General features: G+C 44.3%; 1 protein-coding gene and 1 long non-coding RNA gene across 7 annotated transcripts in view; one reads left to right on the forward strand and one right to left on the reverse strand.

Annotated features, from left to right (window-relative positions):
* Window positions 1–3,948: 3,948 nt before the first annotated feature.
* Window positions 3,949–27,769, reverse strand: SPC24 (SPC24 component of NDC80 kinetochore complex). Of its 3 annotated transcripts, none has more exons than XM_077262030.1 (6): window positions 27,597–27,761; window positions 10,697–10,901; window positions 10,445–10,591; window positions 8,657–8,759; window positions 6,763–6,839; window positions 3,949–4,185 (listed from the first exon to the last, which is right to left on the reverse strand). In XM_077262030.1, the coding sequence occupies exons 2-6, from the start codon at window positions 10,860–10,862 to the stop codon at window positions 4,079–4,081; spliced, it is 600 nt and encodes a 199-aa protein (XP_077118145.1). In that variant the 5' UTR covers window positions 10,863–10,901; window positions 27,597–27,761; the 3' UTR covers window positions 3,949–4,078. The 3 variants fall into 3 exon arrangements, with proteins under 3 accessions (XP_077118145.1, XP_077118146.1, XP_077118147.1); XM_077262031.1 differs by lacking the exon at window positions 27,597–27,761 and adding an exon at window positions 27,287–27,378; XM_077262032.1 differs by lacking the exon at window positions 3,949–4,185 and adding an exon at window positions 4,202–4,594 and having other exon boundaries at window positions 27,597–27,769.
* Window positions 27,387–27,814, forward strand: part of LOC143774439 (uncharacterized) — a 46,496-nt gene continuing 46,068 nt past the window's right edge. For all 4 annotated transcript variants that reach the window (XR_013215534.1, XR_013215533.1, XR_013215532.1 and 1 more), the window contains exon 1: window positions 27,387–27,597. This is a non-coding gene — a long non-coding RNA (uncharacterized LOC143774439). The remainder of the gene's footprint in view (window positions 27,598–27,814) is intronic.

Consider the following 27,814-nt stretch of genomic DNA (forward strand, 5'->3'; position numbering starts at 1 on the left):
CATCAGCAGTGCTCCAGAAATAGAGAAAAAAATCATCAAAATGTCACTATTGATAACTTGATAAATATTTTACTTATTAAATCACACTAATTTTGTCTAGGATCACGAATGCTGCCTTCTTTTTAATCTAACTGAAACCTGTCCTAGAAATCTGTTCTACGTCAGCACCCCTGGTATCTGCAGTGTTACATCAGAAAGACAGGGTGGACAGCAGTGTGAGCAGCCTCTTCCTTCCTCAGCACCCCTGGTATCTGCAGTGTTACATCAGAAAGACAGTGTGGGCAGCAGTGTGAGCAGCCCCTTCCTACCTCAGCACCCCTGCTATCTCCAGTGTTACATCAGAAAGACAGGGTGGACAACAGTGTGAGCAGCCTCATCCTTCCTCAGCACCCCTGGTATCTGCAGTGTTACATCAGAAAGACAGGGTGGACAGCAGTGTGAGCAGCCTCTTCCTTCCTCAGCACCCCTGGTATCTCCAGTGTTACATTAGAAAGACAGGGTGGACAACAGTGTGAGCAGCCTCATCCTTCCTCAGCACCCCTCGTATCTCCAGTGTTGCATCAGAAAGACAGGGTGGACAGCAGTGTGAGCAGCCTCTTCCTACCTCAGCACCCCTGGTATCTGCAGTGTTACATCAGAAAGACAGGGTGGACAGCAGTGTGAGCAGCCTCTTCCTACCTCAGCATCCCTGGTATCTCCAGTGTTAGATCAGAAAGACAGGGTGGACAGCAGTGTGAGCAGCCTCTTCCTACCTCAGCATCCCTGGTATCTCCAGTGTTAGATCAGAAAGACAGGGTGGACAGCAGTGTGAGCAGCCTCTTTCTTTCTTCCTCAGCACACCTAGTATATCCAGTGTTACATCAGAAAGACAGGGTGGACAGCAGTGTGAGCAGCCTCTACCTACCTCAGGACCCCTGGTATCTCCAGTGTTACATCAGAAAGACGGTGGACAGCAGTATGAGCAGCCTCATCTTACCTCAGCACCCCTGGTATCTCCAGTGTTACATCAGAAAGATGGTGGACAGCAGTGTGAGCAGCCTCTTCCTTCCTCAGCACACCTAGTATCTCCACTGTTAAATCAGAAAGACAGGGTGGACAGCAATGTGAGCAGCTTCTTCCTTCCTCGGCACCCCTGGTATCTCCAATATTACATCAGATAGGATGGTCAGCAGTGTGAGCAGCCTCTTACCTCAGCACCCTGGTATCTCCAGTATTACATCAGATAGGATGGTCAGCAGTGTGAGCAGCCTCTCCTTACCTCAGCACTTTGAGTATCTCCAGCATTAGATCAGATTTACAGGGTGCTTACCTGAGCACCCATGCAAGCTACAGCTCTTTAGAGATTATCTCGCCAAGCAAAATGTACTTAGAAATGTATTTACAATTACTTTTTCTTTTCTTATGTATATTCTGAGAAATCCTTTAACCCCTTCACTACCTTGGACATATCCATACATAAACTTCGATAGGTACTTACTGACCTTGGACGTATGGATATATCCTGGTGATTTTGCACGCACAGGAGCTGCGAACTCGAGATCGCCACCGGGTGTTCACCTGATACGACAGCCGACACCTGGCAGTCACTGCCAGCAGCGTTGCCCACACCGCTCCTGGCAGTTCATCCTGCTAAATGCTGAATAAAACATATTGTACCCATAAATGAAATTTTTTATGAAAAAAAAAATTTCATGTTTGGTATTGCCAAATCCGGAATGACCTGACCTATAAAACAGTCCCACTTGTTAACCCCTTCAGTGAACACCGTTTAAAAAAAAAAAAAAAGGCAAAAATTATGCTTTATCATACCACCGAACAAAAAGTGGAATAAAATGTGATGAAAAAGAAGTATTTAAATAAAAATGGTATCTCTGAAAACGTCATCTTGCCCTGCAAAGAATAAGCTGCCATACAGCTCCATCACTGGAAAAATAAAAGAAGTTATAGCTCTCAGAATAAAACGATGCAAAAATAATTATTTTTTCTATAAAATAGTTTTTGTGTAAAAGCGCCAAAATATAAAAAAAATTTAAATGTGGTTTCTCTGTAATAAATCTGACCCAAAGAATAAAGCTGCCTTATTAATTTTATCACGAGTGGAACAGCATAAAAAATATTATATATTTATATATTGTGAGGCAGTGACTGGTGTTATAAAACCTGTTCTGGGCTTTTATTTTTTAACCGGACTACAGGATGGCAGCGGGGCAGTCCGTTTCCTCCCCGGCCCTGGGTTTTCCATGTGGCCGACGGTCACAGGTTCCTTTGTACCTGCAGCAGAGAGTTGAATGTGTCAGTTTTGGCCTTGCAAGCAAGCAGAGCAGACGGCTCGGCAGAGCACTACCTGTGTGAGGCAGCACAGGGCCAAGCGGAGCCAAAAGGCCTGGCACACTCAGCGTACACGTCGGTGCCGTAGCCCACAGCAACCGGTCACGGACTGTCTGTTTTCCCAGCTGCGATCCGGAGGATCCGATTTACTTTTATTTTGAACTTTTGCTGGGTCACTGCCTCCGCACTGCACAGCGAGGATACTGCTGCACTACAATATATATATGTGGGAATTTTTTTTTTCATTTTTACAGATCAACGTTGTAAAATTTTGGAGGTTCAAGGTTCTCACCACACATCTAGATAAATTCCTTGAGGGGCCCAGTTTCCAAAATGGGGTCAACTTGTGGTGGTCTTCCACTGTTTACGCACATCAGGGGCGCTCTAAATGCGACATGACACCTGCAGCCATTGCATCACAGTCTGTGTTCTAAAACATCACTTCTTCCTTTCTGAGCTTCCTTTCTGAGCCGTGCCTCCCCCCTTAGTAGTATTCCCCACATATGGCGTATCTTCATACTCAAGAGAAATTGCACCCCAAAAATTGGGGGTCCATTTTCTCCTGCTATACTCGTGACAAAAAAAAAATTCGGGCTAAAAACAATTTTTGTGGGGAAAAATCCTGTGGAGCAACTGGGGTCTATTTTCCAAAATGGGGTGACTAGTGTGGGGGGTTCCCACTGTTTAGGCACATCAGGGGCTCTCCAAAACACGCCATTGCATCCGCTAACGATTACAGTAAAATTTGCATTCAGAAAGTCAAATAGCGTTCCTTCCCTTCCGAGCTCTGCAGTGCATCCAAACAGTCATTTCCCCCCCACATATGGGGTATCTGCGTACTCAGGAGAAATTGCACAACAAATTTTGGGGTCTACTTTCTCCTGTTACACTTGTGAAAATAAAAAAAAAATGTGAAATTTGTGAAAAAAAGTTAAGTGGTCATTTTTCCCTTTCATATTTCATTAATTTGTGTGAATAAACTTCTTGAATGTGGTTTTGAGCACCCTGAGGGGTGCAGTTTTTAGAATTTTGTCACTTTTGGGAATGTTCTTTCATATAGACTCCTCAAAGTCACTTCAAGTGTGATGTAATCCCCAAAGAAATGGTTTTGCAAATTTTGTTGGAAAAAAAAAAAAAAAAGAGAAATCGCTGGTCAACTTTTAACCCTTTTAACTTCCTAACAAAAAAAAAAAAAATGATGGTTCAAAAATTGTGCTGATGTAAAGTAGACATGTGGGAAATGTTACTTATTATCTTTTTGGGTGACAACTGATTTAAAGGCATAGATATTAATAGTTTGAAGATTTCCTAGATTTTCGCCAAATTTACGATTTTTTCCACAAATAAACGCAAGTCATATTGAACAAATTTTACCAATATCATCAAGCACAACATGTGATGAATAAACAATCTCAGAATCAGTCGGATCCGTTGAAGCGTTTCAGAGTTATTACCACATAAAATGACAGTGGTCAGAATTGTAAAATTTGGCCTGGTCATGAAAGTGAGAACAGGCTTGGGGGGGTAAAGGGGTTAAGTAATATTTCAAAAACTTATGTAAGGAGAAACACACTAGCTTTCGAATAAATATTAATTTTTTCCTCAATTAAACAGACAGAATGTAGAAAAAATTATTTTATTTACAAAAGTAAAATATTGAAGGATTAAAAATGGCTGAAGGCAACATGACATAAAAAAATCCACAGGAGGGCACGTGATATAGGGTATATATAAAGGTTTACTTTCCGTGTCACCATTCTGTGGACATAAGGCTCCATAAATAATCACAGATGAAGATCTTCAAGTGCTGAGAGCTGTCAATGATAATAGGCTGAGCGATCTCTCCTCCATAGTGGACTGAAAATTAGCTCCAGTGAAGGAAAGAGTGTGGATGACATGAAATAAAATGCACACTACAAAGGTATCCTGAAGGCAATGAATACAGTAACACAAGAAATCTTACAAAATGGACACACAAACTTTGTTCCAACTTTATTCTTCAGAATTTTTCATTTTCTAAAGGAGTTGACCTACAACAGTCCATGCCCTTCTTTTGGAAACAACTGCTGCTGCAGGGCCTTACAGCAGCCTCGGAGGTTGAGAAAACCACACCCCCTTCAATCAGTGGAGCACTGATATTCCTGCAGTCTCCGCAGGAGAGCGCTCAACTTACACACATCAGTTTTTTCATGTGTTGGTACCAAAACATAAGGTTAAGCCAGTGTAATGGGCAAAATGCCAGAATGGGTGATTAACAATCAAAACTCTGTAGTAACAAATGTTGAGGAAAAATTGGAGCAGAAATAAAAGGCTTCTCCATGGCCCTCATATCAATATTCATCAAGAAGCCCTTTCCTGGAACAGCCACATATAAATTTGTAAAATGACAACTGTGCACTTGCTGAAAGGAGGACATGCAAATATCACACTCATTACAAAACAGTGGACAACAGGATCGGCTAGACTGCATGGTTGAGAGAAAGCCATATAGAGAGTAGGTATCCTATAGGCCATGTGCACACGTCCGGATTTCTTGCAGAAATTTCCTGAAGAAAACCGGAAATTTTCTGCAAGAAATCTGCATTTTTTTTTTTTGCGTTTTTTTTACGTTTTTTTTTAGCATTCTGCAAGCGTAATTAGCTTGCAGAATGCTAAAGTTTTCCAAGCGATCTGTAGCATCGCTTGGAAAACTGACTGACAGGTTGGTCACACTTGTCAAACATACTGTTTGACAAGTGTGACCAACTTTTTACTATAGATGCAGCTTATGCAGCATCTATAGTAAAAGATAGAATGTTTAAAAATAATAAAAAAAATAAAAAAAATGGTTATACTCACCCAGACATCTCCTCAGTGGCGTCCGTTCCTCTTCCTATAGCTGGTGTGTGCGCGCAGGACCTTCCATGACGTCGCGGTCATGTGAGCGGTCACGTGAGCGGTCACACGACCGCTCACGACCAATCACAAGATAGTGACGTCATCACAGGTCCTTCACCGCACAGCAGCTATAGGAACCGAAGCGGCAGCATGCAGCGGTGAGGCGGGAAGACATCGAGGGTGAGTATAGGACTATTTTTTATTTTAATTCTTTTATTTTTGACCAATTATATGGTGCCCAGTCCGTGGAGGAGAGTCTCCTCTCCTCCACCCTGGGTACCAACCGCACATAATCTGCTTACTTCCCGCATGGTGTGCACAGCCCCGTGCGGGAAGTAAGCAGATCAATGGACTCCTAGGTGTGCGGAATCCCCGCAATTCCGCATTTTTAATGAACATGTTGCTTTTTTTTCCGCGATGCGATTTTTTTGCGGAAAAAAATCGCAACATTTGCACAAAAAATGCGGAATACACTGTAAATAATAGGAGGCATATGTTAGCGGTTTTTTTCGCGTTTTTATCACGTTTTTATAGCGAAAAAACGCGAAAAAAAACGCTAAAAATCCTGAACGTGTGCACATGGCCATAAACTCTCTTTTTGGTGGATTTGCATATCAAAAGAACCTGTCGGCACATTTTTACACATGGAAGAAGTGCGGTGGTTGTATAGGCAGTCGTCCTCTAATAAAAATACCTTTTCAGAAGAGATACGATGTGCTAGTCATGAGCGATCTGACATAAGAGCCATATGCAAGTCAGTCAGGAAAGGCAATGGGGACATCAGTTGACTTGGACGTGCCTCTGCAAGTCTCTTGGCATAGCTGATATATATGCATGATCAGGTCATTAGAGCACAGATTTAGGACTACAGAAAACAATTCCACCCATGTAAAATCAGATTTGTTCTCCCACCAGACTCACTCTGCCTCTTGTGCATTTTCCTGTGTTACGGGCGCCATATTACATCATGCTCAGAGGCCGATTTTACCTTAGTGTCCTCCAGATCAGAAAGATCAGCCGCTTTGGTGTCCTCCTGCGGCATGGATGGCAGAATAGTTGCAGAGCAAGTGAACCGCCCCAGTTTAGCTGCTGCAGTTGTCACTGTCTACTCTTTTAAAGGAGTGTAAACCGGAGCCGCCATATTGGAGAACCTCCATCATGGCCCTGATTTTTTACTGGCCTTAGATCATATCGAGCCATCAAGAGTTGTGTGAAGGATGTTGTCGAGATCACAGATCCAGTGAAGGATCAGATCTGTGAATGTGTCGTTACAACATTACGGTCAGGCCAATCCCCTCCACTAATGGCCATGATCGGCTCATCTAAATGGACCCTTAGAGTCGCCTAGGGAAATGCTCAGGTCGCCGAGGGATAATCGAGATATAACTGTGGCTCAGGGAGAGTGAAACATTACAATTGCCGAGAATCACAGTAACGTCATGATTATGCCATGATGTCCCAATACTTCCCACAAGAAGCAAAAGTATTCTCCTCTCTCGGGAGGAACTACCGTACTTATACTAATGTGTAAAACAAGCATATCAGAAGGAAGGATACTGCCTTTGATTAGTGTGGAGTCACAATTGTAATCCCAATCAATCTTGGTTACTGAGTGAAAGAGCTTTGCCAAATACCTGCAAAGAAAACATGAGAAAACATGTTAGTGCACAACAAGATCATCTTCTATCTCTGTGCAATTATATTTTAAAGAAATTGTCCGGGCTAATGATACTGATAATCTATACACAGAAAGGGTCATCAATATCAGATCAGTGGGGTCCGATGCCAAGCATCCCAACCGATCAGCTCCAGATGTAAATCCTGACCTAAGCTGTAGAGAAAAGCCCTGTACACTGTATATGGCCACTGCCGAAAGCTGCATATTCAAGGGAGAAGACTACATTTCTAATTGGAGGTACTTGCTAATATTATTATTATACCTACTACATATTGAGATAAGATCACCCCTTCAACTTATCCTGTGGAACTATCTTTGATAGGAATACATAATTTCACTTTTAAATCCAAAAATCTTTGGATTACTTTCACAATACACCTTTATTAGGAATAAATCTCCTTTATTCTGCCACAGGGGGCGCTCACAGCACACAGGTTATTATTGCATTCCGTAAATTACATACAGTAAATCCAGATGAGCCGAGCTACCTCTAGTGGACACAGCAGGTATAATGGTCCATATTTATTAAAAAAAATGCTGTAATTTGAGTCAAATCATCAGTGTACCCTCTTCAACTAAGCAAATGCATATTTATCAAATGTCGCAACTTTATGATTAATTTTTTTAAAGAGTGCCTGTCACCAATCTGGGGCTGCCCTTTTTTTTTAATAAAACAATGGGCAGTTGCAGATCATGATTTTTCTAAATATAATCCAGTAACTAAATCTGTTAGAAGTGCCCTAATGTCCACCGACGTGTAACTGATCTGTAAACGATGAAAAATGGAAACAAAAATTGTTAACACATCTCAATTTATTCAGGATGGAGTCGGAGTGGCACGAGCACGAATCCCAGTACTTATAGGCTCACAGTAGGACGTACAGCATGTGGCCTGGTGTTGGCTCCTGTGACCATAGGGAGAAAGCTACTCCAGGACCAAATAAATGTAAATGAGCGGTTAGTGTGCCAGGAATGAAGACTAGAGGGGCCCGGCTACTCTACATTACGTCACCCCGTACCATAATCCCAGGGTGACATTCCAACATGGAGATCTCGTGATGGCGTTGTCCTAAAGGTCGCTTCAGATTCAAGGAATGACGTGTAGTGATCCCTTCTGTACTCTATGTGAAATTAGATGTCACGCCTAATCTGAAGAAGTCTGCATGACAATGAGTTATGAGCCAGATGCCCGTCAGATGCAAGAGATTGGTCTGTAGACCACATGGGAACGCCATGAACAGCCCTTCTCAAGGGACGTTAAGGTGTCCCAGGTGACGTTTTTAACAAGGCAACGCAAGGCCGCATGCTGCTGGCGCTACAGTAAGTAGCTTGTGTAGCCTAAACGTGCCACCATGGCCTGCGGCATCTCCGGACTGGTCTCCTATTGAACACATCTGGGACATCATTGATCAGCAATTGCACAGGAGCTGCCAGCAGCAGATCTTGACGATTTCCATGTGACCTCAATTATATCAGCCAAGGCTGTAAGTGCGGGGATTTCTGCACATGACAGTCATACTCCATACTGAATAAAGCCAAATGTTTTGAAAAGTATATTTTTATTATGTTAAACGTTAATAAACTTCATAATATCAGAGAAGAGCTCTAGACCAACCAATGTGTCAAAAGCCGCACGCTAATGTAGAAATTTGTGCTAAAGGTGACTTTTTATGCATGTTTTAGGATGGAGGAAAAAAATTGGTGATGTTCCCCCAATATCTCTGGCTTAGCCGGCTGTATACAGCACTGCAGAGAAGAGTTTGCAATACTCACAGCGCTGAAGGAATGATCACCGTAGTGTCCTCCTGAGTCTCTCTCTCCACCTCAGCAATTTCGTCTTCCAGCAGTTTCACCTCCTGAAGCTCCTTCTGCAGAAATGTTCTGGGGTTGAGGAAAACAGACTAAACTGGACATCCAATGACTCTGACTATTGTTATACATATCCAAGGGTAGGGCAGATACTACACAGCAATTTCAGTCAGACTCTTAGCTTGCAATACACCTGGGCCCTAAATCATCGCTTTTTGTTATTTTTTTAAATTGCCTTTTTTTTCTTCCTTTGTCTTCCTTTTTTAGCGCCAAATTTTTCTAAATGGGATAGAATGGTAGATTCTTCTCTGCGCCGCTTGAGAAATTAGAAGTCCAGATGAGTAATCCAATGAAAAAGTGGCTTTATTCAACGCGTTTCAGAGCACCAGGGCTCCTTCATCAGGACACCGCACATCCTGATGAAGGAGCTCTGGTGCTCCGAAACGCGGTGAATAAAGCTACTTTTTCATTGGATTACTCATCTGGACTTCTAATTTCTCAAGCGGCGCAGAGAAGAATCTACCCTTATGTCCCTTTTCTTTTTACTTTGGTTGGTCATGAGAAGACCGGTGGATCTGCAGCAGCTTATATTTCTAGGAGCCTGTGTAAGGGCTGAATACATTTGAATAGAATTTATCTCCTTATACCCAGATAAGACCCTATTGCGCTTTTATTTTTCTTCCAGCCGTTTATTGAAATTTTTCTAAATGGCGCACATAGGCTGATGAATTCGCAAAATCAAAAGGGTCTCTCTTTTTTGACCTTTTTCTTCCTTCTTAGAACAAAAAGTCACACGATCCTTTAAAGTGTCGCACGCTAACGTTTGATTTTGCAAAAAATACATAAATAAAAAATTAGCCAGATTTTGTAGAGTAATGGAGTAAAACTTCTCAAAAAAAATAGCAAAATTTTGAAAAGTCACAAATGATGAATTAGATATCATATCAGATAATGGAAACAGCGCCTACCAAGTACAGCAGTGCGCTGGCACTGGGCCTCTCTGACCTTTCCCGGCGCTTGCGAACTGCAGTACTTTGCTCTGCCCTCAACAGGGCCGACAAAGTACGCCGGAGCTGCAGCGTGAAGACAAGAAGAGGACGTCATCGTAAGAAGATGGGAGGCCCCGGACTGCTACGCCTATCGGACCGGACCACAGCGGGAACGCCCCTGGGTGAGTATAATCTAACCTCTTTTTCTCATCTTTCAGGATACATTGGGGGCTTATCTACAGCATTACAGAATGCTGTACATAAGCCCCTGATGCCGGTGGGCTTAGCTCACCTTCCATTTTGGGGGTGACAGGTTCCCTTTAAGTCTATGCCTACATGACATCTTTGGTTCGCTGACTTTATCTAGACGTAGCAGCATCACTATATTATACACTATACTGTCGAGAGACCATGTTACTTTTCTGTATCTGCTTCATAGTTTACGAACTACTTAGCGGTTAAAAGAAGTTAAAAGAAACTAAACATGTGCACAGCGGTCACTATGTGCCTTTCTTTTGCGTTGCTTTTCCAGGCAGACTTTAGACAGAATCCATCTGAAGAAGACGTCGTGTGCACATATCCTAAAAAAACCTGTGCCCATATCACCCTCCCTGAAACACTGTTGCTGGAGTATTGAAATGTAAACGCTAAAGAGAACGTGTCGTGTGGTGACATGACAAGTTTCCTTCAATTTGTAATCTGACTATATTTGACCCATGTCGGATTATTGAAATTTCAGATCACCCTTTATGACCGAAAGGATATTTAATGCCGCTTTCCAGGGAGGCATTTTTGTCACATGCAGCCTGCAGCTCCTGCTCAATCTTCCTTAGTTTGTAGAGTGTTTTCTGCTTTGTGTCTTCTGTTTCCAGAAGGGTCTGAGCTGCATCTTCTTCTACAGACAAGAAATCTAGAAGTGCGGAATTAAAGTAGGATACAATTTTAGGCCTGATTTACCCATTCTGTATACTCTACTATGATGTCGAGGGTTATAGAGCTGATCAGGACACAGTACCTCTGAGGAGATCAGACATCTCGCTCTCCGTCTGTATAAGAGAATCAATCATGCATTCTTGTGAATCAAAGCTCTTCTTCAGGATTACTGGAGCGTTGTCCGACTCCATGAATTTGACCATCTCCCAACTAACCTCCAAATACTCCTGCATTTGTTTTCGCATCATTTTATCCCAAATGTGAATGTGAACGCAATCTGGAGTGGTCTACAAAAGAAAAAGAAAAAAAGGTTTAAAGCAAGAACACCAAACAAATATACAGTTGTGACCAAAAGTTTTCTGACCAACATAAATGTTGGTTTTCACACACTTTACCTCTTCAGTGTTTATGATCGTTTTAGCGGATATTTTTCTGGTTTCTGAAGTACAATTATTAGGCTATGTTCACACGTTCAGGATTTCCATCCTTTTTTTTTCCTGACTGAATCTGCAGGTCTCTGCAGAAAACGCAGGTGCGTTTTTGGTGCGTTTTTGGTGCGTTTTTGGTGCGTTTTTTGGTGCGTTTTTTAGTGCGTTTTGTATGCAGTTTTCTCTGCAAATTGTCTGTGTTTGACACAAATAAAGCTTTAACTGCAGTGGGGGAAAAAAAAAAAAGAAATGATGTCATTTCCTTGGCCAACCCTTTTCTTCTTCCATCCTCCATTTTGGGACTAAACACCAAAATGAGTGGACGTGTTTTGAATGACAGCGCTCCGCGTTTTGCGCCGCATGCGTCACTGCAGCGCACGCATCCGGGCGCAGAGGACGCAGCAAGTTGCATTTTTGCTGCGTCCAAAATCAATCAAAAAAAGGACGCATGCGGCGCAAAACGCAGCGTTGTGCATGCGTTTTGCTGCGTTTTACTTTGCGTTGTGTGTTGCGGCGCCGACGCTGCGGCGCACAACGCAAATGTGAACATAGCCTAAGTGCCACGTATTTCAGTGCCACGTGCCACGTATTTAAGTGCCACGTATTTAAGTGCCACGTGCCACGTATCACGTATTTAAGTGCCACGTGCCACGTATTTTAGTGCCACGTGCCACGTATTTAAGTGCCACATGCCACGTATCTCAGTGCCACGTGCCACGTATTTAAGTGCCACGTGCCACGTATTTAAGTGCCACGTGCCACATATTTAAGTGCCACGTGCCACGTATTTCAGTGCCACGTATTTAAGTGCCACGTATTTAAGTGCCACGTGCCACGTATTTCAGTGCCACGTATTTCAGTGCCACGTATTTCAGTGCCACGTATCACGTATTTAAGTGCCACGTGCCACGTATTTTAGTGCCACGTGCCACGTATTTAAGTGCCACGTGCCACGTATCTCAGTGCCACGTGCCACGTATTTAAGTGCCACGTGCCACATATTTAAGTGCCACGTGCCACGTATTTCAGTGCCACGTGCCACGTATTTAAGTGTCACGTGCCACGTATCTCAGTGCCACGTGCCACGTATTTAAGTGCCACGTGCCACATATTTAAGTGCCACGCATTTCAGTGCCACGTGCCACGTATTTAAGTGCCACGTGCCACGTGCCACGTATCACGTATTTCAGTGCCACGTATTTAAGTGCCACGTGCCACGTATTTAAGTGACACGTATCATGTATTTAAGTGACACGTATCACGTATAAGTGACACGTGTCACGTATTTAAGTGACACGTATCACGTATAAGTGACACGTGTCACGTATTTAAGTGCCACGTATTTAAGTGCCACGTATCCCACGAAGATTTTCCATGGAGAACAGACACATCCAGAGATATGTCTGCTCTCCACGGATGCAGCAACACACTGACAGGAGCCATAGTTCCTGTCGGTGTGTCACTGCGCATGCGCGAGCGAGTTTACCGGCGGTCATTGACCCCGGCACTCTCGCTTAACGGCAGTGCTGCGTGGGAAAGTTCAACGCAGCTGTACTGCTGTTAACCGAGACGCCGGAGTCATTGAACTCCGGAACAGTACGCGATACACTGCTAGGAGCTTCGCTCCTGGCAGTGTATCGCCGGAGAGCAGGGGATCGGCGTGGGACACTCGTTTTATGGATTCTGCGGACAGGGAGTATGGATTTGGTTTATTATTTTGCGATTTTTTCCTGGAGGATCGAGGGCTTCGCCTACAAGTGTGCTGTTGGTGAGTATATACTGTGTTATGTGTTGTATGTACTGTACTGTGTGTCATGTATGTGTATTGTGTGTAGGTGTTTGGTGTAACTTTACCATTGTGCTAAGTCGCCGGACACAGGGACAACTCTCCCATCCTAATACCGGATGGGAGTAGTAGTCCCATACGGCGACTTAGCACAATGGTGGCACTAGCGTCGCATGGGGACACGCACACACACACGCACATACACATACACACACACAGACACACACACACACACATACACATACACACACACAGACACACACACACACACATACACACACACACAGACACACATACCAAATCAATCAAACGGCCGACACGATCCCCATGCGCCGGTATGCCTCCATGTCTCTCCGCCCACGCACTTCCGGCCCCGCACTTCCGCCGGCTTCCCCGCACTTCCGGCTGCAGCGGTTCTGCACAACAAACCGCAGTAAAACCCGCAGATATATTTTTGATCTGCGGGTTTTACTGCGATTTTGACCTCACAATGGAGGTCTATGGGTGCAGAACCGCTGCGGTTCAGGAAGAAGAATTGACATGCTCCTTCTTTTTTCCGGGAGCTATTCAGCACGGCTTTTTTTTTAAATTTCCGGACCATGTGCACAGTGTGTCCTGTTTTCCATAGGGTACAGTGTACTGTACCCTGCATGGAAAACAGCTGCGGAACCGCAGCGGCAAAACCGCCGCGGTTCCGCGGTAAAAAACGCACTGTGTGAACATGGCCTTAGCATTTCATATATTTTTAATCCTTTATTGACAAATACATAAAGTTTATAGAAAACACTCAAAATTTACAGTGTTGACCCTTATTTCTTCAGAATTTTGCTCTGGACCCTCTCTAGGCTATTAATATCTGCCGTCAGTCACTTTGCCGCTTTACCACTCTGGCGGAGAAAATTGCGCGGGAGCCCACGCCAATTTTTTCCTCCATTTAACCCTTTATTTTAGCAGCTACAGCGCCAAAATTTTGCACATACACACTACTAACATTAGTAGTGTGGAATATGCAAAAAATAAGGGATATGAGATGGTTTACTGTATGTAAACCATGTCTCATATCCTGTTGGGTTTGGGAAGGAGAAATGAAAAGCCGGCAATTGAATTACCGGCTTTTCACATATCTCGCGCTGAATTATATATATATATATATACATATATATATATATATATATATATACACACACACACACACACACACACACACACACACACACACACACACACATATATATATATATATATATATATACATATATATATATATATATATATATATATATATATATATATATATATATATATATATATATATATATATATAAAGGAAGACAGCACAAAAATATAGAAAAAAAAAGGGCTTTAATGCCTGAACGACGTGGCGACGTTTCGGATATCTTTATCCTTTTTCTAGCTTGATAAAGATATCCGAAACGTCGCCACGCCGTTCAGGCATTAAACCCCTTTTTTTCTATATTTTTGTGCTGTCTTCCTTTTTTTCATCTATTACCTGAGACCATTCTAACAGTGGTTGGGAAGGCGCTGCACTACAATTTGGTAATATAAGATGCTGTTCCGATTTTGATCTATATTATATATATATATATATATATATATATATATACACACATACTGTATATATGTTTTAACGAACATTTGAGCACATAAATCCATTAGATGTCGGTTTTGCAAGCCTCCGAGAAAATATCGCAGTACGGATGCCATACGGATTACATACGGAGGATGCCATGCGCAAAATACGCTGACACACCCTGCCTACGGATGACATACGGGTCACTGTTTTTGGACCATTTCTGCGTATTACGGCTGTAATAAACGGACCGTATTTACATACACTGAGTGTGACGCCGGCCTTAGGCCTAGAGTGACATGTTTTTCCATAGTTGTAGGCTGGTGGCCCAAGAGTGGCATGTACGGTAGAGTAGGAACCATCAGAAGGAGATCACCTTGCCGTGGTTGATGGGCACACATGAATTGGCCAATTTATGCGCTAAGAATCTTCAATTCATCTATTACTGTAAGTTTTATGAAAAAAACATTTTTGTGAAAAAATATTTTTGAGAAGTATGATTCATATTGGATATTTGTCTGTGTTTTCACATGGCCTAGATTCATGTACATGTGCTGCTGTGTTCTTTTTTATCTACACTGTGTTCCAAATTATTATGCAGAAAGAGTTTAGGAGTGTTAAGGTTGGAATTTTTTTGTTTGTCATTTAAACTCATTGATGGTGATGTGTGTCAGGGCTCTTTATATCACTGAAAGCAATTGCAGATAAATGTGCAAATTAGTTTGGCAGGTGTGTCCAAATAAAGGCAAGACTGCTTAAGAAGGCTGTTCCACATTATTAAGCAGCCTACATTTTTTGTCAAAATGGGAAAGAAAAAGGATGTGTCGGCTGCTGAGAAGCAACACATTGTGGAGTATTTAGGTCAAGGCATGACTACAATCTACATTGCCAAGACACTTAATCGTGATCATCGCGCAATCAAGAAGTATGTAGCCGATTCCCAGCACACACGTGTGCGTGCTGATAAGGAAAAATTGAGGGCTCTTTCCAACAGGCAATTGTGTAAGGTTAAAAGAGCAGCTGCAAAAACGCCTTGTCATAGCAGCAGACAAGTTTTTGAAGCTGCTGGTGCCTCCAACGTCCCCAGAACAACAAGATGCAGTGTCCTTCAGAGGTTTTGCAGCTGTGGGTAAGCCATCCTGTTGACCACCTCTATCCACTGCACAGAAGCAGAAACGGCTCCAGTGGGCCAAACGATACATGAAGACTGACTTCCAAACAGTTTTGTTCACCGATGAGTGTCGTGCAACGCTCGATGGTCCAGATAGATGGAGTGGAGGAAGGCTGGTTGATGGACACCCCATGAAAACACGGCTAAGGCGCCAACAAGGAGGAGGTGGAGTAATGTTTTGGGCTGGAATCATGGGGAGAGAGATTGTCGGCCCCTTTATGATCCCTGAAGGGGTAAAGATGAACTCCATAATCTATGTGGAGTTTCTAAAACAACACTTCCTGCCATGGTTCAAGAGGAAGAACCGTGCTTTCCGCAGCAAGATCATTTTCATGCATGATAATGCACCGTCTCATGCTGCAAAAAACACATCTGCATCTCTGGCTGCTATGGGCATAAAAGAGGACAAACTTATGGTGTGGCCACCATCTTCCCCTGACCTGAACCCCATTGAGAACCTCTGCAGCATCATCAAAAGGAGTGTCTATGATGGCGGGAGGCAGTTCACATCTAAGCAACAGCTCTGGGAGGGTATTCTGTCCACATGCAAAACAACTGAAGCAGAAACCATCCAAAAACTGACAAATTCAATGCACGAGAGAGTTCAGAAGCTTCTTTCGAACAAGGGGTCCTATGTGCAAATGTAACATCACCTAGAATAAAGTTTTCACTTGAAAACTGTTTGATTTCATTCTGTAATAAGCTGATAATGCTTAGAACTTCACAATTGACCATTTTTTTGTTCAAAATTAAAAAAAAAGGTTGAAAACTCTGCTGTGCATAATAATTTGGAACATGCATTTTGAGTGTTTATTTTTTTTTTTAAAAGATACTGTTTTCATAGGCAGTTTGTTCCAAAACATTGCAATTATACTAGAATAGTAGATGACTGGAAAATAACAATGACTGCAATTCAGATAGGTAATTTAGAGAAAATATGAGGAAATATGATTTGCATAATAATTTGGAACACAGTGTATATTATGCAGTTTGCAGCGTGCACGTGTTCACATTAGGAGTGCTGGTTGTTATATATATATATGTTTTCACAAATATTTGAGGCCATGAATCCATTATATATCCACTTTGCAAGCCGGTGAGAAAATCTCGCCCTAATGATGTCACATGTATACGTTTTTGAGAAAAAAGAAAATTGCATCCTCGCATTGCATATGGATGACATAGGATGTGTGTCCACGGTCCGGATTGTCGGCGCTTTGGACGGAGCGCAGAAAACCCGCTCTGCCCCCTTCTGTATGCGCAGTGATTCCAGATGTGTTCATTGCACACATCCAGAATCTCCGCACCCCATACATAGGACCCTGTTATTTACCTTGCGGCGATGGAGCGTAGCCGCAAGGTAAACAGACATGCTACATTCTAAAAAGACGTGCCGCATGTCCGTAAACGCAGGGCCGCTGGATGAGTGTTCACACACATAGTGGAGACGGGATTTCATAAAATCCCCTCCACTATGATGTAACATCTGGACGCTGCGGGTTGAACGTTGCGGTTGTACGCAGCTTTCAATCCGCAGTTAATCCGGATGTAATCTGGGACCGTGGACACATACCCTTACAGATCACTGTCCAAGAACATTTCTGCGTATCTCGTCCATAAAAAACAGACCGTATTTTTGTACGTTAGGTGTGACTCCGGCCATACAATGATTATTGGGGTATGTGCACACATTGCGGAAAGGTGTGCTGATTTTTCCGCACTGATTTTGGTAAATCCGCACTGCGGATTTACTGCGTTTTTTGTGCGGATTCCTATTATGGAGCAGGTGTAAACCGCTGCGGAATCTGCACAAAGAATTGACATGCTGCAGAATAAACAACGCTACGTTTCCGCGCCTTTTTTTCCGCAGCATGTGCACTGCGGATTTTGTTTTCCATAGGTTTACATGGTACTGTAAACGCATGGAAAACTGCTGCGAATCCGCAGCGTGCACATACCCTTTAGGCTATGTGCACACGTTGCGGATTAGCCTTAGGAATTTCTGGTGCGGATTCTGCCTCTCCTGGCAGAAAACGCAGCTGCGGATTTGTCGCGTTTTTTGTGCGGATCCGCAGCGTTTTTTGTGCGTTTTTTACCCCTGTGGATTTCTATAATGGAATGGGTACAAAAACGCTGCAGATCCGCAAAAAAGAAGTGACATGCTACTTCTTTTAAACCGCAGCGGATTTTGCGCAACGTGTGCACAGCTTTTTTTTTTCTCATTGATTTACATTGTACTGTAAATCAATTGCGGATCTGCGTTTCTGCACCGCAAAAAACGCTGCGGATCCGCAGAGAATCCGCAACGTGTGCACATAGCCTAAGGGTATGTGCACACGTTGCGGATTTTGCTGCAGATCCGCAGCGGTTTTGACTCTGCGGATTCGCAGCAGTTTTCCATGCGTTTACGTTTACAGTACCATGTAAACCTATGGAAAACAAAATCCGCAGCGCACTTGCTGAAGTAAAAAAGGCGCGGAAATGTAGCGTTGTTTAATCCGCAGCATGTTCATTCTTTGTGCAGATTCCGCAGCGGTTTACACCTGCTCCATAATAGGAATCTGCACAAAAAACGCATAAATTCCGCAGGTAAAACGCAGTGCTTTTTACCTGCAGATTTCTCAAAACAGGTGCGGAAAAATCAGCAGAGGTTCCATCTACGTATGCACATACCCTTAGGCTATGTTTACACGCTGCAGATTTTGCTGCGGATCCGCAGCGGCTCCGCAGCAGTTTCCCATGCGTTTACAGTACAATGTAAACCTATGGGAAATGCAATCCGCAGTGCACATGCTGCGGAAAAAACCACGCTGAAACGCAGGGGTTTACATTCTGCAGCATGTCAATTCTTTGTGCGGAATCCGCAGCGGTTTTACACCTGCTCTATAATAGAAAACTGCAGTTGTAAAACCGCAGGTGGAATCCGCACAAAAACCGCTGTAAATCCGCAATAAATTTGCAGGAAAAAAGCAGTGCTTTTGCCATGTGGGATTTATCAAATCCGCTGCGGAAAAATCCGCAGTGGACCATTCTACGTGTGCACATACCCTTAGAGTATGTGCACATGCTGCGTCCTGGTGTGCGGATTTTTCCGCACTGATTTTGATAAATACGCAGGGCAAAAACACTGCGTTTTTCCTGCGGATTTATCACGGTTTTTGTGCGGATTCTGCTGCGGTTTTTTAACCCCTTCATGACCCAGCCTATTTTGGCCTTAATGACCTTGCCGTTTTTTGCAATTCTGACCAGTGTCCCTTTATGAGGTAATAACTCAGGAACGCTTCAACGGATCCTAGCGATTCTGAGATTGTTTTTTCGTGACATATTGGGCTTCATGTTAGTGGTAAATTTAGGTCGATCTGAGTTTATTTGTGAAAAAAACGGAAATTTGGCGACAATTTTGAAAATTTCGCAATTTTCACATTTTGAATTTTTATTCTGTTAAACCAGAGAGTTATGTGACACAAAATAGTTAATAAATAACGTTTCCCACATGTCTACTTTACATCAGCACAATTTTGGAAACAATTTTTTTTTTGCTAGGAAGTTATAAGGGTTAAAATTTGACCAGTGATTTCTCATTTTTACAACAAAATTTACAAAACCATTTTTTTTAGGGACCACCTCACATTTGAAGTCATTTTGAGGGTTCTATATGGCTAAAAATACACAAAAGTGACACCATTCTAAAAACTGCACCCCTCAAGGTGCTCAAAACCACATTCAAGAAGTTTATTAACCCTTCAGGTGTTTCACAGCAGCAGAAGCAACATGGAAGTAAAAAATGAACATTTAACTTTTTAGTCACAAAAATGATCTTTTAGCAACAATTTTTTTATTTTCCTAAGGGTAAAAGGAGAAACTGGACCACGGACGTTGTTGTCCAATTTGTCCTGAGTACGCTGATACCTCATATGTGGGGGTAAACCACTGTTTGGACGCACAGCAGGGCTCGGAAGGGAAGGAGCGCCATTTGACTTTTTGAATGAAAAATTGGCTCCAATCTTTAGCGGACACCATGTCGCGTTTGGAGAGCCCCCGTGTGCCTAAACATTGGAGCTCCCCCACAAGTGACCCCATTTTGGAAGCTAGACCCCCCAAGGAACTTATCTAGAAGCATAGTGAGCACTTTAAACCCCCAGGTGCTTCACAAATTGATCCGTAAAAATGAAAAAGTACTTTTTTTTCACAAAAAAATTATTTTAGCCTCAATTTTTTCATTTTCACATGGGCAACAGGATAAAATGGATCCTAAATTTTGTTGGGCAATTTCTCCTGAGTACACCAATACCTCACATGTGGGGGGTAAAGCACTGTTTGGGCACATGGTAAGGCTCGGAAGGGAAGGAGCGCCATTTGACTTTTTGAATGAAAAATTATCTCCATCGTTAGCGGACACCATGTCGCGTTTGGAGAGCCCCTGTGTGCCTAAACATTGGAGCTCCCCCACAAGTGACCCCATTTTGGAAACTAGACCTCCCAAGGAACTAATCTAGATGTGTGGTGAGCACTTTGAACCCCAAAGTGCTTCATAGAAGTTTATAACGCAGAGCCATGAAAATAAAAAATAATTTTTCTTTTCTCAAAAATGATTTTTTAGACCACAATTTTTTATTTTCCCAAGGGTAACAGGAGAAATTGGACCCCAAAAGTTGTTGTCCAGTTTCTCCTGAGTACGCTGATACCCCATATGTGGGGGTAAACCACTGTTTTGGCACATGCCGGGGCTCGGAAGGGAAGTAGTGACGTTTTGGAATCCAGACTTTAATGGAATGATCTGCGGGCATCATGTTACGTGTGCAGAGCCCCTGATATGCCTAAACAGTAGAAACCCCCCCACAAGTGACCCCATTTTGGAAACTAGACCCCCCAAGGAACTTATCTAGATGTGTGGTGAGCACGTTCAACCCCCAAGTGCTTCACAGAAGTTTACAACGCAGAGCCGTGAAAATAAAAAATCATTTTTCTTTCCTCAAAAAAGATGTTTTAGCAAGCAATTTTTTATTTTCACAAGGGTAACAGGAGAAATTGGACACCAATATTTGTTGCCCAGTTTGTTGTGAGTACGCTGATATCCCATATGTGGGGGTAAACCACTGTTTGGGCACACGTCAGGGCTCGGAAGGGAAGTAGTGACATTTGAAATGCAGACTTTGATGGAATGGTCTGCGGGCGTCACATTGCATTTGCAGAGCCCCTGATGTGCCTAAACAGTAGAAACACCCCACAAGTGACCCCATTTTGGAAACTAGACCCCCGAAGGAACTTATCTAGATGTGTGGTGAGCACTTTCAACCCCCAAGTGCTTCACAGAAGTTTATAACGCAGAGCCGTGAAAATAAAAAATAATTGTTCTTTCCTCAAAAATTATGTTTTAGCAAGTAATTTTTTATTTTTGCAAGGGTAACAGGAGAAATTGGACCCCAACAGTTGTTGCCCAGTTTGTCCTGAGTACGCTGGTACCCCAAATGTGGGGGTAAACCACTGTTTTGGCGCACGTCGGGGCTTGGAAGGGAGGGAGCACCATTTGACTTTTTGAACGCAAGATTGGCTGGAATCAATGGTGGCGCCATGTTGCGTTTGGAGACCCCTGATGTGCCTAAACAGTGGAAACCCCTCAATTCTAACTTCAACACTAACCCCAACACACTCCTAATCCCAACTGTAGCCATAACCCTAATCACAACCCTAACCCCAACACACCCCTAACCACAACCCTAACCGCAACACACCCGTAACCCTAATTCCAACCCTAACCCTAATCCTAACCCTAATCCCAACCGTAACCCTAATCCCAACCCTAACCCCAACACACCCCTAACCCTATCCGTAACCCTAACCACAAGCCTAATCTTAACCCTATTTCAAACCCTAGCCCTAATTCCAACCCTAACTCTAATTCCAACCCTAACCCTAAGGCTATGTGCCCATGTTGCGGATTCGTGTGAGATTTTTCCACACGATTTTTGAAAAATCAGCAGGTAAAAGGCACTGCGTTTTACCTGCGGATTTACAGCAGATTTCCAGTGTTTTTTTGTGCGGATTTCACCTGCGGATTCCTATTGAGGAACAGGTGTAAAACGCTGCGGAATCCGCACAAAGAATTGACATGCTGCGGAAAATACAATGCAGCGTTTCTGCACGGAATTTTCTGCACCATGGGCACAGCGGATTTGGTTTTCCATAGGTGTACATGGTACTGTAAACCTGATGGAAAACTGCTTCGAATTCGCAGCGGCCAATCCACTGCGGATCCGCGGCCAATCCGCTGCGGATCCGCGGCCAATCCGCTGCGGATCCGCGGCCAAATCCGCACTGTGTGCACATGCCATAACCCTACCCCTAACCCTACCCGTAACCCTAACCCTACCCGTAACCCTAACCCTACCCCTAGTTCTAACCCTAGTTCTAACCCTAACCCTAGTGGAAAAAGAAAAAAAAATATTTTCTTTATTTTATTATTGTCCCTACCTATGGGGGTGATAAAGGGGGGGCGATAGAACCTACCACAGCGATCAAAATGTACTTGTAATGAATCTGCCGGCTGGCAGATTCGGCGGGTGCACTGCGCATGCGCCCGCCATTTTCCAAGATGGCGGCGCCCATGGAGAAGACGGTCGGACACCGGGAGGGACATCGAAGCTAGGTAAGTATGGGATCGGAACACGGGGGGGGGATCGGAGGACCGGGGGAGCGGACAAGAGGACCGGGGGGGCGGACAGGAGATCGGGGCAGAAAGGACGGCTGGGGGGGCGATCGGTGGCGCTGGGGGGGGGGGGGCAGATCGGGGTCTCCAGCCATGGCAGATGCTATTGCAGCATCGGCCATGGCTGGATTGTAATATTTCACCATTTTCATAGGTGAAATATTACAAATCGCTCTGATTGGCTGTTTCACTTTCAACAGCCAATCAGAGCGATCGTAGCCACGGGGGGGGGGGGGGGGGGGGGTGAAGCCACCCCCCCTGGGCTGAAGTACCACTCCCCCTGTCTCTGCAGATCGGGTGAAATTGGAGTTAACCCTTTCACCCGATCTGCAGGGACGCGATCTTTCCATGAAGCCACATAGGCGTCACAGGTCGGATTGGCACCGACTTTCATGACGCCTACGTGGCGTCAAAGGTCGGGAAGGGGTTAATATGGAGCAGGTGTCAAACCGCTGTGGATTCCGCACAAAGAATTGACATGCTGCCGAAACAAAAAAACGCAGCGATTCCACGCGTTTTTTTCCGCAGCATGTGCACTGCGGTTTTTGTTTTCCATAGGTTAACATTGTACTGTACACCGCATGAAAAACTGCTGCGGATTCGCAGCGACCAATCAGCTGCGGTTGCGCAGCAAAATCCGCAATGTGTGCACATAGCCAGGAGAGGGGTGTACTTTAGTGGTAACTCCGTTTTTAATTAACCCCTTAACGACCGCCGATACGCCTTTTAACGGCGGCCGCTAAGGGTACTTAATCCACAGCGCCGTTAATTAACGGCGCTGTGGAAAAAGTGAATAGCGCCCCCCAGAGTCGGATTTTCTCTGGGGTCTCGGTTGCCGAGGGTAGCCGAGACCCCAGAGAACATGATTCGGGGGTTTTTTACCGACCCCCGAGTTGCGATCGCCGGTAATTAACCGTTTACCGGCGGTCGCAACAACAACAAAAAAAACGCGATTTGCCGTTTAATTTCTCTGTCCCCCGATGGCCCCCAATAGCCCCCCAATACTTACCTACCTCCCCCGGTGCTCCTCGTGTCTCCCCATGGGCGCCGCCATCTTTCTTCCGGGAAAAAATGGCGGGCGCACGCGCAGTGCGCCCGCCGCCCGGCACCCGGATGTTCTTTGGGGTCTCGGCTGCCGGGGGTAGCCGAGACCCCAAAGAACATGATCGGGGTCGGTTTGCACCGACCCCTGCTTTGCGATCGCCGGTAATTAACAGTTTACCGGCGACCGCAAAAAAAAAAAAAAAAAAAAAAAAGCGATCAGTTATTTCTCTGTCCTCTGATGTGATCGCACATCAGAGGACAGAGAAATAGGGGGATTCGGGGACCCTATCATACTCACCCGGGGTCCCTGGGTCCTCTTCTGTCTTCTCCTGCCAGCCGGCTTTTTCATCATGGCGGGCGCATGCGCAGTGCGCCCGCCATCTGCTGCCATCTGCCGGCCGGCAGGAGAAGACAAGTTGGGGCTAAAATTAGGGTTAGGGTTAGGGTTAGAGTTAGGGTTAGAGTTAGGGTTAGGGTTGGGGCTAAATTTAGGGTTAGGGCTAGGGTTAGGGTTAGGCTACTTTCACACTAGCGTTTTTTGGCTTCCGTCGCAATGCATCGTTGGAGAAAAAACGCATCCTGCAAAAGTGCTTGCAGGATGCGTTTTTTCTCCATTGGCTTGCATTAGCGACGCATTGCGACGGATTGCCACATGTCGCATCCGTCGTGCGACGGATGCGTCGTGCTTCGGCGGACCGTCGACACAAAAAAAACTACATGTAACTTTTTTGTGCGACGTGTCCGCCATTTCCGACCGCGCATGCGTGGCCGGAACTCCGCCCCCGCCTCCCCGCACCTCACAATGGGGCAGCGGATGCGTTGAAAAAACAGCATCCGCTGCACCCGTTGTGCGGCGCTTACAACGCTAGCGTCGGTACGTCGGCCCGACACACTGCGATGGGCCGAGTACGACGCTAGTGTGAAAGTAGCCTTAGGCTTCTTTCACACTTGCGTCGGTACGGGGCGGTCGCAATGCGTCGGCCCGATGTACCAACGCACGTTGTGAAAATTGTGCACAACGTGGGCAGCGGATGCAGTTTTTCAACGCATCCGCTGCCCAGTCTATGTCCTGGGGAGGAGGGGGCAGAGTTACGGCCACGCATCCGCGGAAATGGCGGACGCGACGTACAAAAAAAAGGTTACATTGAACTTTTTTTGTGACGACGGGGGCTAAAGTTATGGTTAGGGTTGGGGCTAAAGTTAGGGTTGGGGCTAAAGTTAGGGTTAGAGTTGGGATTAGGGTTTGGATTAGGGTTGGGATTAGTGTTACGTTTGGGATTAGGGTTGGGATTAGGGTTAGGGTTGGGATTAGGGTTAGGGGTGTGTTGGATTTAGGGTTTTGATTAGGGTTATGGTTAGGGTTGAGATTAGGGCTGTTTTGGGGTTAGGGTTGTGATTATCGTTAGGGTTGTGATTAGGATTATGGATCGGGTTGAGATTAGGGTTAGGGCTGTGTTGGGGTTAGGGTTGGAGTTAGAATTGGGGGGTTTCCACTGTTTAGGTACATCAGGGGGTCTCCAAACACGACAGCCAATTTTGCGCTAAAAAAGTCAAATGGTACTCCCTCCCTTCTGAGCTCTGCCGTGCGCCCAAACAGTGGTTTACCCCCACATATGGGGCATCAGCGTACTCGGGATAAATTGGACAACAACTTTTGGGGTCCAATTTCTCCTGTTACCCTTGTGAAAATAAAAACTTGGGGGCTAAAAATCTTTTTTGTTGGAAAAAAATATATTTTTTTATTTTCACTACTCTGCATTATAAATTTCTGTGAAGCACTTGAGCTTTCAAAGTTCTCACCACATATCTAGATAAGTTCCTTAGGGGGTCTAGTTTCCAAAATTTGGTCACTTGTGGGGGTTTCTACTGTTTAGGTACATTAGGGGTCTGCAAACGCAACATAACGCCCGCAGACAATTCTATCAAAGTCTGCATTCCAAAATGGCGCTCCTTCCCTTCCGAGCTCTGCCGTGCGCCCAAACAGTGGTTTACCCCCACATATGGGGTACCAGCATACTCAGGACAAATTGGACAACAACTTTTGGGGTCCAATTTCTCTTGTTACCCTTGTGAAAATAAAAACTTGGGGGCTAAAAAATCTTTATTGTTAAAAAATATATATTTTTTATTTTCACGACTCTGCATTATAAACTTCTGTGATGCACTTGGGCATTCAAAGTTCTCACTACACATCTAGATAAGTTCCATGGGGGGTCTAGTTTCCAAAATGGGGTCACTTTTGGGGGGTTTCTGCTGTTTAGGCACATCAGGGGCTCTCCAAACGCGACATGGCGTCCGATCTCAATTCCAGTCAATTTTGCATTGAAAAGTCAAATGGCGCTCCTTTGCTTCCGAGCTCAGCCATGCGCCCAAACAGTGGTTTACCCCCACATATGGGGTGTCGGCGTACTCAAGACAAATTGTACAACAGCTTCTGGGGTCCATTTTCTCCTGTTACCCTTGGTAAAATAAAAATTTGGAGGCAAAAAGATCATTTTTGTAGAAAAAATGCGATTTTTTTATTTTCACGGCTCTACGTTATAAACTTCTGTGAAGCACCTGGGGGTTTAAAGTGCTCACCACACATCTAGATAAGTTCCTTAAGGGGTCTAGTTTCCAAAATGGTGTCATATGTGGGGGGTCTCTACTGTTTAGGCACATCAGCGGCTCTCCAAACGCGACATGGCGTCCGATCTCAATTCCAGCCAATTCTACATTGAAAAAGTAAAACGACACTCCTTCTCTTCCAAGCTCTGCGGTGCGCCCAAACAGTGGTTTACCCCCATATATGGGGTATCGACGTACTCAGGAGAAATTGCACAACAACTTTTGTGGCCTAATTTCTCCTGTTACCCTTGTGAAAATAAAAATTTGGGGGCAAAAAGATCATTTTTGTAGAAAAAATGAGATTTTTTATTTTCACGGCTCTACGTTATAAACTTCTGTGAAGCACTTGGGGGTTCAAAGTGCTCACCACACATCTAGATAAGTTCCTTGGGGGGTCTAGTTTCCAAAATGGTGTCACTTGTGGGGGGTTTCCACTGTTTAGGCACATCAGGGGCTCTCCAAACGCGACATGGCGTCCGATCTCAATTCCAGCCAATTCTGCATTGAAACAGTCAAACGGTGCTCCTTCACTTCCAAGCTCTGCGGTGCGCCCAAACAGTGGTTTACCCCCACATATGGGGTATCGGCGTACTCAGGAGAAATTGCACAACAACTTTTGTGATCTAATTTCTGTTTTTACACTTGTGAAAATTAAAAAAAATGGTTCTGAAGTAAAATGTTTGCAAAAAAAAGTAAAATGTTCATTTTTTTCTTCCACATTGTTTCAGTTCCTGTGAAGTACGTAAAGGGTTAATAAACTTCTTGAATGTGGTTTTGAGCAGCTTGAGGGGTGCAGTTTTTAGAATGGTGTCACACTTGGTTATTTTCTATCATATAGACCCCTCAAAATCACTTCAAAGGTGATGTGGTCCCTAAAAAAAACATGGTGTTGTAAAAATGAGAAATTGCTGGTCAACTTTTAACCCTTATAACTCCCTAACAAAAAAAAAATTGTTTCCAAAATTGTGCTAATGTAAAGTAGACATGTGAGAAATGTTATTTATTAACTATTTTTTGTGACATATCTCTCTGATTTAAGGGCATAAAAATACAAAGTTTGAAAATTGCAAAATTTTAAAAATTTTCGCCATATTTCCATTTTTTTCATAAATAATCGCAAGTAATATTGAAGAAATGTTACCACTAACTTGAAGTACAACATGTCACGAAAAAACAATCTCAGAATCAGTGGGATCCGATAAAGCGTTCCAGAGTTATAACCTCATAAAGTGACACTGGTCAGAATTGTAAAAATTGGCTCGGTCATTAAGTACCAAATTGGCTCTGTCACTAAGGGGTTAAAGGAGAAAAAAAAAACGTGGCCGCCATTGTTATTTACCTCAGTTTCTCCTCACAACAGACTGAACTCCAACTGCACAGCCCGCCCCCTGCTGTCAATGATCAGCACAGCACACAAACCTGACCTGCTCCGTCAATCAGCCAATCACAGCGTAGCTCTGCTGGTAAACTACAGATAACCATGGCAACCGCCGGCAGGGTGACCAATCACAGCGCGCACACGCTCCCTCCCTCCTCCCTTTTCTGATAGGATCAGAGGCGACGGTTTGAATTTAAATTTTCCCGCCCAATCTCTCCTCATGACGTCGCTGTGTGGCGGCGCACTTGGCGGCGGGGTCTCCAGTCCTTACCGTAAGATGCGCGGTGTCTGCGGCGGGTATAGATAACGGGACTAGCGTGTAACCAGGAGCTGGCAGCGTGTGTATCCGGCGCCGGAGCCCGCCTTGTCCTGAGGTGGGGAGGAGAGAACGCGGCTCCCTCACACCGGGGCGGGCTTCTCCTCACTGCTGCGACCAATCGTGTGTTCGTGCTCCCGAATTATTCACAATTACCTCAGGATCGTGGCTGA

This window comes from Ranitomeya variabilis, chromosome 5, assembly GCF_051348905.1.
Source record: "Ranitomeya variabilis isolate aRanVar5 chromosome 5, aRanVar5.hap1, whole genome shotgun sequence".
Lineage (NCBI taxonomy): Eukaryota > Metazoa > Chordata > Amphibia > Anura > Dendrobatidae > Ranitomeya > Ranitomeya variabilis.

Bases quoted from the DNA above. Each gene is read 5' to 3' on its own strand.
- SPC24 (XM_077262030.1), bottom strand. From the start codon at position 10,862: ATGATGCGAAAACAAATGCAGGAGTATTTGGAGGTTAGTTGGGAGATG. The intron at 8,760-10,444 runs ATCCTTTCGGTC...ACCCCAGAACAT, and splicing joins CCTGGAAAGCGGCATTAAAT to TTCTGCAGAAGGAGCTTCAG. The intron at 6,840-8,656 runs GTGAGTATTGCA...TTTTCTTTGCAG, and splicing joins GTGATCATTCCTTCAGCGCT to GTATTTGGCAAAGCTCTTTC.